The following is an 11,509-nucleotide window of genomic DNA, read 5'->3' as shown; positions in this document are numbered from 1 at the left end:
CAACATGTTCAAATTATTTTCCTTTTCACGATGGATAACATATATACATATAATTCATCTGCAGAAACAATACAAATTTTTCTAAACCGAGAAGTAGTGTTACTACAAAATTCTGAGTAAGATCATAATTGAAAAAAAAAATGAAAAACAGATCACAGCAAACATAAATCTGAATACCTAGAAAATTGATTTTTCACAGCTGCACACCCAAAACGATTAGTAAAATCAAAAGTTCTAAAGCTTCAGTTTTACTCCAGAAACGACACGTCAAATTTAAATTTACACAAGCACACAAAATGTGAACATATTTTGCTGCTAACCACTGACACAAAACGGCACAAGCAGCAATCCAGTTTGGACATTCATTGACTTAGGACTCACGTGCACTGGAATTGGACCACTGCTATGCAACACCAAAAACATCTGTATTGCAAGTATTTTTAATCCAGTTTTAGTTTAAGCCAGCTAATCTAATCCAGTTTTAGTTTAAGCCAGCTAATTTAATCCAGTTTTAGTTTAAGCCAGCTAATTTAATCCAGTTTTAAGAAAACAAATTTTTCTTTTAGCATTGATAAGAATGACAGATATTTTTGATCACCTATAAAGTTCAAATACATATGAAGCACCTAAAAGCCAAGGGGTTTAAGTGATGAAAATAAAAATTTGTAGATAACTTTTACAAATGGTAGAAGAAACTCTCACCTACTTTGGCACAAGAGATAATACTAGTAGTCCTTGGTAGATGCTGTTATATAGTAGGATTTAGAAAAACTTTTTAATGAAAGTTTGAACTTGCTTGTTTAACTCAAAACTAGAACAAAAAATCGCTTCCCTTTGTTTCTCACTCCCTCAAGCGTACATTGTTTTTTTTTAGTATCAAAAAGTACTTTAAACAACACATGAAAAACAAAATGAAGCAGCATTTTGTGCGAAAAACTAAATAAAAGAATTAGTGAACAAGTCAAAGAGCTAAGTAGATCAAAAGAGCATTTTTTCTTCATAAAAATGGTATTCGAAAAATTCGAGAGGTAACTACTAGTGACCTCATTCAAATATGACTACTACTAAATAAAAGATGCAAGTTGAAAATTTTCATAGAATGCTCGACTATGTCTCAAGAAATATTCTGTAATTAATATTTTTTCCCTCTCTCTCATTAGATCTCTGCTAATTTAGCCTTTAGCAGACCTAAGACGTTCCCCCGATACGGCATCCAGTCTTTCATGTGCCACCATTAAGGCACTGATGTCAATGGCACTGGTAATTTTGACGCCCAGTTTTCACCAGATGGGGGCTCCTGAACTCTCTTTGATGCAAACCTGCCCTAGGGAATTAATTTTGTTTTTTAATTTATATAACCTGCGCCTTTCTTTCCATGCACATTGTTTCATATAATATGAATTCAGTAATACTTAAAATTTTGCAAATTGAATGGGTTTATCAACTTAATTTGAAGCATTGGTTTAATAATAATCTTTTATTTTCTAAATCAAGAACTTTCTTCTTTTTAAGCTATTTTATTCAAGTCGTGACTTTTCATATGGACAACAGATTTGATCAATTAGACTATAATTGTTTTTTTTTTCTTACTTTTTAAATCTCTATTTAAAAGTTATTAAAAAAAAAGTACTTGATAAATGCATACTTATGTGAGGTTGAATCGGTATTTTCATCTTCCTTTTTTGTCTAACATATGTTAATAAAAATAAACAATTCATGAGTAGCGTTAATAGGATGACTTTGGGAGGGGGGGGAGCCTTTCTGATTGTTGATGATGGAAAGCATGAAAACATAGAAGATTATGAGAAAAAAATAATAAAGAAATTTTCCTTTTAAAAAATGTTTTAGTTTCTGAAAGTTTAAAAAACTTAATGCGTTAAGAAATAGTAATCTTTGCATTGATCTTTGATTGAAAAATATAGTAATTGTTGCCCGTAATTCTGGAAAAAATGTATTTGTGACCAAAATACATTGTTCAATAAATTGTTTGGGGTTTAAGTTCATTATCTAAGGGGGGAAAACCTCAAAAAAGGATCCTATTAAGTGAAAATATAACTTCTATTCTCTCCGTAGTGTATTTTTACCCAGTTGAAATACTAAAACTAAACCAATTTATGCAGAGTTTATTAAGAAAATTTGCTATAATTGCCTGGATATGTTCAAACTTGTTTGCATAGCAGTGGCCTCAAGTTGCAAAATGAATTCTTCGAGAGTTCCGGGTCAGATAACAAACATGCATACTTTTATACATTGGTCATTTACAAAATAAATAATCGTAGAAAGTACAAGGACAAAACCATCTGTAGCTCTCAAGACTCAAACAACAATCACAGAACTACTTTTCGAGTGTAGGAAAAACGTCGGGGCTCGAGCTCCCACATGAGTCCGCTGCAGACACATAATCTGGAAGTTTCTGACTTGTAAAACAAAGTTGAAATGAACCCTGTCGAGCGTATAGTCCATCAACAATGAGTCTATGACCAGAGGATCGATTCTTTTTCTTCACAAGTACCTCCATATGCTTCCTGCAGCTATCACAGCCAAGGAAAGTAATGTATTCTTTACACAACATTAAAATACAGATCCTTTCTACACATGGTATAGGCGGCGCAGCTTCACCTGGCCAGTAGGTGATGGTACTGAGTGAGCAGGAGCATTGTCACTGTGACGATACAGTTCTGTTGTAGTTTTAAATAAGAAGCTTGGTTTTTTAACTCTTCGTTTTTAGCTCTTGTTTCATTTGGCAATTTGTCTCTGTCTTCTAGATAAAGAGAGAGAAAAAAAAACTGTGAGGTACAATATTTAGAATAAATACAATGAAAATGTCTTAAATTAAGTACAGAATTAATGTCATACTAATAATTTTTGTTTGTTTTAAAAAACGAATGAAACAAACAAACAAAATTTTTGTTTACTTTTGTTTGTTCAAAGAATTCTGTTTTTGAATTTCAAATTTTAAGATCTTCGTTTAAACATCTTTTTCACTTTATAATACAACAAATAGATTAATAACTAAACATACAATTATTATCCATTAACAGCAAAATCATCTTCATATGTAAAGAGAGTTGCTCTTTCTTTCTTTCTTTCTTTCTTTATTTATTTATTTATTTATTTTTTTTTTGCTCATTATTATTTTTAAACTTGTATTTCTTTTGCTATACTTTTGTTTTAAATACCTTTAACTTTTAACTACTGAAACTTTGAACATACATATTGCAACCAATAGATTTATACTTGATATACAATGTACTATTTATTAACTTCAAAATTGTCTCATTATTATGTAATTTTGAGAAGATTTAATGATTCCCCTTTTCGCTTAAGCTTCATTTTAAAAATTAACCATCAGGTTTCATTGAACATACTTTGCCTCCAAAGTTTTCCTTCCAAATGGTGATGTTTAACATCTTTCTAGTGCAAAGCAGACAGCGGTGTCACCAAGGGACACTTGTTTTGTACACATCCTCTACCAATTTTCAAGAGTCCCCGGAGCATTCAAAATTGGCGAAAAAATTTCCCATTGTTGAAATAGCTGTTGCAATTTTTCTCCTCAGACTCTTAATTTTACATTTTAATAGAACTTTTCACATTCGCTAATCACCTCTTCTTAATTTGGAAGGATATTTTGTATTTTAACTGCTTAGTTCAATGGTGTCACAAGTTTTTTTTTTTTTTCACTTCAATCTAATTTTTAGTCTTCTTTAACAGCTTCTTTTGATTATAAAATAAACATTAAAGTTTGAGTTTTTGCAATATTAGTTTTGGCAATGGTTGACAAACAGATAAGCACTTAGTTTTGACTGGTTTGGCGAAGAATTTTGAAAATACACGAAGTCTTTCACATTATGGTAATTCCCCCATGCATCGAAGATCAGCAGAGAGAACAAGTTACAGTGGGCCGTCTTCACATTAGTCACAATGGGAATATCTTTTTACAGCGAACCAGCTCCAGTATGCACACGTGCTATCATAGACGACTCGTACGGAGGTGGGGGGGGGGGGGGGGCAACTGCCCCCTCGCTTTCCAGAGTTTTAAAATTAATAATCGATTGAAAACTGATTTTTACAGAGTGGATTGAGTTTTTTTACCAAAGTAACCCTAAAAATTTCATTACTTTGAAAAAATTTTACTTTGAATTCGGGACTTAATTTACTATTAAATTAAATCCCGATTTTTAGGCCATATTCCACATTTTTTGGAGGTCATAGAGGCATAAATGTTAAGAAACCTTTAATGCAACCCACGTACATCCCTTAACCCCACACACTTTTTTGACCCTCCCCGTCCCCTTTTTTGATGCACCAGTCAACATTGCATGCTATGTCAAACTATATTCAGTAAATTACAGCCCATTAGCCAGGGTTCTGCAGTCCTCGGCTGGAAATGACTGAGCTGGCGGTGTATTTCACGTATGTCAAACTACGTCTGAATATCCTTTGTGGTTGTCCAAATTTCATTCTTATTCAATTTAAATTTTTTTATCAGTTTCATCCATTTCTGAGGGCACTATTAGAGCACATGCCTCATCCCAAATTGACTTAGTCTTGCCATTCCTATCCTTGTTTCATTATGTAGCTCAAAATTATTTTCGGGTCTATTCTTTTGGTTTGTTATTCAAAATTATATGTGGATTTTGGCAAAAGTTTTCAAATTCTAAAAAATTTATGTCTAACTTCTTAAGCAATTTTACATTTTTGGCACCTTTTTCAACTTTCTAATCATTTGACTCAGCATAGCCAGTTAAGGTTCTTGCCATTTTAAAAAAAAACAATAGAACCAACCATAAAACTCCCTTAAGAGAGTCTTGCCCATCCAACACCTTTCACCTCGGAGCTCACCTATCTAGAACTGTTCTCCAAGCAAAAAGCCAATAACAAAGAAAAATGGTTACAGGGGTCTGTCCAGGATTTTTCACAGGGTCCGTTTTTTGTGAAAAATCAAATAATTTTGTGAAAAATGAATTAATTTTGTGAAAAATCAAAAAATTTCGCAATTTTTTTTTAATTTTTTTTGTTAAAACGAAATTTTAGAATTTAGAGATGGCACAAACTGCATCAATTAAACTTAAAGTTGAGTGCTTTCCTCTTCTACGTCGAGAAAATCATTCTGTATTTTTTTCCTGATATTTGGCGGGGGGGGGGGGGGGCATCGCTCTTTCAAGTATCAATATTTATCTACCATTCTACATTATGTTAAACTATACTAGATATATTTCTGTACAGTACTTAAAATAATTGTAACAAAAATATAAATAAATAAAATAAAATTCGGAATAGGGTTCAGCATTCAACTTTTTGACCCAAGACACTGTTAAAAAGCACAGAATTTCGTTTAAAACTTTTAAATCCCGTGATTTTAACAAAAATAAAAAGATATTTCAATTGTTTACCTCTTAACAAAGCGTAATAATCATTAAAAATTCGAAAAATCGGATTCCCATAGCGGATGCAAAGAGATCGCAATTCTCAAAGTGAAGGAAGGCATCAAAAGTATAAAAACGGCTTGTAAAAGAAATATTTTTGATAAAATTATTTTTAAATTGCATTTTAGAGTCCTATGATAAACATATCATTAATATCTGTGGACACAGTTAACCCAAAAAATAAAATAAAATAAACCATCTATTTAGGATTTTAATTTTTGACTCATAACAGAAAGTGGAATTTTGCTCTAAAAACTTGAAATGAGAGTTCTAACAGAAATAAAGAGACTTTTCATTTATTTGAATCCTAATAAAGCGAAGTCAGCTTGAAAAATGAACAAAATATGATTCTCATATCGGATGTTAAAAGATTGCATTTTTCAAAATGTAGACATCTAAAGGAAAAAAAAAACGGTAATTAAAAGAGTTTATTTAAAGTTAATCATCCTTGTTAGCATCGAAAAATCAAAACCCATATAATTTTCTCCCAAAAGAACAATTAAACATCGCACTGCACCACACTTTAAAAACGCAAATATTGACAAGCTGCCAAAATGATGAGAATATTTTCTAATCAAGTCATTATAAAGGTTCAACGCAAGACGCTAAGTGGTGATAATTTTGAAGTTGGTAACACTATCTGAAGGGATCATATTTTTTCCTCACCCTTACTATCCCTTTGTAATTCTAAGTTCATTTCGCAGATATATATTATTATTGTTTATTAAATCATGAGCGGAGAAAAGTGCTTACCAATGCCTTTTCAGAAAAGTTTACAAAAACACCGCTGCCGATTTTTTTTTCTTCAAAATTAGCCGATTTTGTATAAGCTGATCCATCTAATTTGACTTAAAAAAAGGTTCCAAAAATTATCGGTTTATGCACAGAAATATGCGTTATTTTGCTTTCAGATTTGCTCTTTCAATAAACAATTTGACAGATCCGACCTTGTTTATCAGAATTTTGTGAAGGGTCCGTTTTGTTTGATCGGGATTTTGTGAAAGGTCCATTTTGTTTGATCAGGATTTTGTGAAAGGTTCGTTTTGGTTGATCGGATTTTTGTGAAGGGTCCGTTAACGGACCCAAATATCCTCTGGCCAGACCCCTGGGTTAATACCTCCATCTCACAATTGGTACAAAGGCAAAAGGCCAGGACAATCTCTTGCCCTTCCCTGTGACAGGCAGACTAACACCCTTCTGTCTCGCCTCGCCAGTGGACATCTGAAAAGTCTCACTTTCTCTGGAAGCGCCAAGAGGTTCCCCATCTGCCCTAAATGCCAACAAGACCAGGCATCACCACAGCATATCTTGAGCTGCCTGGGATTGGACTGGAACGACATATTCGACAGTCCACTGCTAGTGTCAGATTTCATAAGGATCAACGACTTCATCGATTTGGTCTGACTCCGTCAGACCAAAGGGAGATTAAAAACAACAACAACATAAAACTCCCACCGTGAAGAACAGACTTACCAGTTTTTTTGGACGGCATCTTGCCGTGCTCTTCTTCCCGCGGGAAGTCATAGGTTTTGAAATGAGGATATTTGCTCGTATTGATACTGGGTGGCAGCCTGAAGGGCGGCATCGTAGGGCGGCGGAAGCGGTAGAAGGGAGTCGAAGAAGAAACAGAGGGCGCCACACTGCTTGTGGTGGTGCTGCTGACTGTTGTGGTACTGCTGGGGACTTCTGTTGTGGAGGCTGAAGAAGGAAAGGTTGGAATAAGAATATTGTTACAAATTCTGTAAATAGTAATTATTGTAGTAACGTAACCTGTAAATAGTTTCCCATAATGAATATACAACCCCTATACATTCGGCTGAAGTATATGGTCCCCTATTTTTTTTATTGATAAGATGAAAAGAAATAAGAAAGTGTGGAACTGTTTCTGGAATAGTTGAGAGATCTCTTTTCGATGTTTATAAAAGCGTCCGGCATGATAAAAAGTTAGTTTCGATTGAGAATTTGTACTGAGAGTGTATTAGCTCTGTTTATTGCGAGGCATTTCGCTGTGTTGTTTTTCGTATTTGGAAGTCAATACGTGTGTAACCGTTGAGTTTACGGTGTGATATTTGCTTAATTGCTGATGATTAATTTAGCAGTTGTTGACGATCTTTCCTGTACATAATGTAAATAAATTTCCTGTGTTTTTAATCAAGAACTGTGTCTTCCTTTCAAGAAAGTTGGAAGTCTCACCGGATCCGTTACAATATGTTTTTTCTCGGCTTAAAGAAATGAAAAAACAATAAACTAAAATTGTATCTACTTAAAAAAAATAACTAACACCGACGCCAATGTAAAAGTTCCGTATTTTAAAGGATATGGTTCACATCAACTATGTACATGAAATAAAATTAAAAACAGATGGCTTTTGAATCCAAAAAATTGCCTGAAATGGTTTAAAAGGAAGAAAGATATGGGTTATTTTTCGTAAATTTTATGGAATATTTTTAAAGGCTGATCCAAATGAACTTACTTGGGATAAACTCTTATCAATATCCAGTTAAACTTTATGTTGAAATAGATTTTAATTTCCGTAGATTTTAATCATTTGTGTATTTTTTTTTCTTGATTCAAATGTATAAGTTTTCTCTAATGACTAGTACAATCAAAACATACTTGCCACTTAAAAATCACTTCATGGACTATTTTAAGGATATACAGTATGAATTGTTTTTATAATCCCGGTTCCAGTTCAGAAGACTTAGCGAATATTTTCACTACATTCAAATTCATGTAAAACATCGACTACATTGAAAATCACAATCAGTTACTCTTTGGCATTTAAATGCCAAGTATTTTAAAGACTGAGAACAGCAATTTTGTACTATGAAAAGCACGCAAACTGTATGAAATTTTTTTAGAAAGTGTTGACTGTTGACTTTTTTTATGTTTGAATGGCAGAGATAAAATTTAAACTGAATTAGATGAAACAGTTGAAGAAACTTTTCAAATTAATATTTGAAACAAGGCATTGTAAAATTATTTTTTGCGTCGGCACGAAGTTATTACGGAATTTCTATAAGGGTTGCATTATTTCTGTTGAAATAACTTAAAAGTATGATTTATTGCAACTGTAACAGGAATACTCACGTTTTGAAGGCCCGCAGCAAACCTTGAAGATCACTTTCATGTTATGTGTAGCACACCTTCCACCAATTTTTTGATCCAGAGCATGAGAACCACCACCAGAAGTTGCTGCAATTAATTAAAAGGTGACATTCAATTAAGATTTCTAAAAATATTTAAACATTTAACTGTACATTAATTCACACCATTAAACTTGTTGCAAATTGTATTGTTTTGATGAATTCAGAATATATGTAATTTTTTTTCTAAACAATTTACTATGCATGAAATACACTGCCAGCTCAGTCATTTCCAGCCAAGGACTGCAGTTTCGTGCTTATTAGCACTCATCAGCCCGGCATAGGAAAGTGACTGAGCTGGAGATGGAAAACCTCTTAAGGAAGCCAAGAGTGCCAAACAAACTGGTAGCTAATATAGAATTAGCGCAGACCAGACGAGTGACCAAAGCAATGTTTCGGTTCAACTAGAGGATTGAAATTGGACCCGGTAATTTACTGAATATACCATGCCTTGCCTTCAATCCTCGAGTTGAACCGAACCATTGCTTCGGTCACTCGTCTCGTCTGCACTAATTCTATATTAGCTACCAGTTTGTTTAGCACTCTTGGCTTCCTTAAGAGGTTTTCCATCTCCAGCTCAGTCACTTTCCTATGCCATGCTGATGAGTGCTAATAAGCACGAAACTGCAGTCCTCGGCTGGAAATGACTGAGCTGGCGGTGTATTTCATGCATTTTTGCTTTAGACCTGGCTAATGGGCGGTACTTTACTGAACATACAATTTACTATGGTTTTATGGAAGAACACCATGAATCTCAATTCCAAGTGGTGTAGCACATATAAAAAGAATTTTTTTTCAGGAAGGATTCACTTTTATCACATTTATGCATCCTCCCCTCATACATGCATCTATGTGTTGCATAAATTTTTAGTTCCTCACAAAATGAGTTTTGACCCTCAAGGGTTAAGGCTATGTCAGTGCATAATTAGACATATCCAGAAAAAAGAAATAAATGGCTCACTGCTTCAGCCATTAAATAATGTGTCTTAATCCTAAGGTTTCATGCTAAATGGAAAGAAGTTTTGAAGAAAAGACTTGTAATTCAAAATATAAGTCTAGAATAAATAGTGACACAAGTGATTTGATAGGTTTTATACGTAATAATTGCCTGTAGGAATTGGATTCACAGTTGGATAAGCTTTCGCACATTGTTTCGGCTTCTTCCAGATTTGTTTCAAAGGTCATATAACGTATCAAATGTAGAATCCCCACTTCAGTGCTTATTGGGGATTGAAAAACTCGTTTCATCTACCAATTTCCCATTTGGACAAATATTGATTGGGGCAAATAACTGTCTAAAATAACAGGGGGAGGCATTTCCCCCCCTGTGCACACCCCTCAATGAGGCACACCCCTCAAATGCAGGGGAGTATCCTCCTCCCAAAATGAGGCAAAAACCCTGTCGAATTACCCCCCCCCCCCCCCTAAAAATTGCAATGGCGAGCCTGCGTTCCCCACGCTGGCGGGCATCCCTGAAAATAGACAAGTTTTCTTTTTCAAGGACATGTTTCAAAAAAAAAAACTCCTGGGCACTGTGCTCTAGTTTATTAATTTTATGGGACGATTTGAAAAATTCTTTTTCCAATCTTGTGACAGTGTGCAGAATACGATGCTGCTAGAAGTGCATGTTATGTGGGAAGATTTCAAAAATTCCTTTTTCAAGCATGTGGCAGTGTGTAGAATGTGATGCTAGAACTAACTAAAATTAATTAACTTTTTAATTTTATGGGACGATTTGCAAATTTTCTTCTTGGGGTTTTAATTGTGCTCCCCAGCATCTTACGTCTTTGGTCATGGCTGGATTTAGGGGAGGGCAGGCGGGGCTACTGCATCGGGGCCTCCACAACAGAGGGGCCCCCACAGTATAAGTTTTACAAAATATCCTAACTTTCACAGGTTGAAAATATCGGATATCTACATATACCCCAAATTATTGTGATATACAGTAGAAGACCGTTATAATGCACACCTTGGGACCAGAGCTTTTGCGTTATACAGGTTTTTGCGTTATATGGATCATTTCACAAATTTTGAAACTACTATTCAAAATGTATCTATATATTAGTACTACAGAATGAGTTTTATCTGCAGTGAGTATTAAAGCACCAATATTACAATTAGTTATTCACAAATAAATATGTTTCGCAATCAAAATCTGCACTACTGCTAGCTTCATGGCTTGCATAACAGCTGCATTTTCAAGAGCCATCTGATATTTTCTGTTTACTATGAGTACTAATTTTCAATTTATAAGCTTTGAAATAAGATAGAAAGATGAAAAACTTTCAAATTTTAATTTGCCTAACAATTTTTATTTTTGCAAAGCAAAACAGAGTGATTTTTTAAACTTCAAAACCTATTGTTTACTTCTGAAAAGTTGTGTGGTTTATAGAGAATTGCGTTATACAGGTCGGGGTTATAATATTATTACTGTATATCAAAGTATCGGATATTTTCGAAAATATGATGAACCCTGATTAGGGGCCTCCACTCCTTCGTTGCCCCGGGGCCTCCACACTTCCAAATCCGGCCCTGCCTTTGGTTCACATGAAAGAGTTGCCTTGGGAAGTATTTGCACTTTGCACAATTTCAGACATTAGAGAGTGATGGACAGAACTTACATATGAAGTAGTAGTCCTGGCCCGGCCGGAATTCTAGGCCTCCCGGCTGTGGAGTGAATGATCGGAAGGTGATGGTGAAGTACATCAACTGATGAGGTTTATCACAGAGAGCAATAATGCGTGAATTGGGATTGGTGATGCGGCACGAATGGTACTCCTCTTTGGACACCTATTGCACCGAAAAAGAACAAAATAATAATAATAATTAGTAAGATGGCAAAAGGAATGAATCAGTAACACCTCAGAAAAATGAATAAATCGGTAAGATAGCAAAATGAAATAAATCAGTAAAACAGCAAAATGAAACAAAGCATCA

At 34.4% G+C, this 11,509-nt stretch overlaps 1 protein-coding gene across 1 annotated transcript in view; it reads right to left on the bottom strand.

Annotated features, from left to right (window-relative positions):
- Positions 1 to 2,156: 2,156 nt before the first annotated feature.
- LOC129224116 (ephrin-B2-like) overlaps positions 2,157 to 11,509 on the bottom strand; it is a 210,009-nt gene continuing 200,656 nt past the window's right edge. The window contains exons 3-6 of the mRNA XM_054858526.1: positions 11,194 to 11,362; positions 8,517 to 8,621; positions 6,900 to 7,124; positions 2,157 to 2,761 (exon numbers count right to left, since the gene is read on the bottom strand). Coding sequence (XP_054714501.1) covers positions 2,616 to 2,761; positions 6,900 to 7,124; positions 8,517 to 8,621; positions 11,194 to 11,362 — 645 coding nt within the window. The 3' untranslated portion in view covers positions 2,157 to 2,615. The remainder of the gene's footprint in view (positions 2,762 to 6,899; positions 7,125 to 8,516; positions 8,622 to 11,193; positions 11,363 to 11,509) is intronic.

The sequence above is a fragment of the Uloborus diversus genome, chromosome 6 (genome assembly GCF_026930045.1).
Source record: "Uloborus diversus isolate 005 chromosome 6, Udiv.v.3.1, whole genome shotgun sequence".
Classification (NCBI taxonomy): Eukaryota; Metazoa; Arthropoda; class Arachnida; order Araneae; family Uloboridae; genus Uloborus; species Uloborus diversus.
Note: the sequence above shows the minus strand (reverse complement) of the source record. Positions and strands in the feature narration are given on the sequence as shown.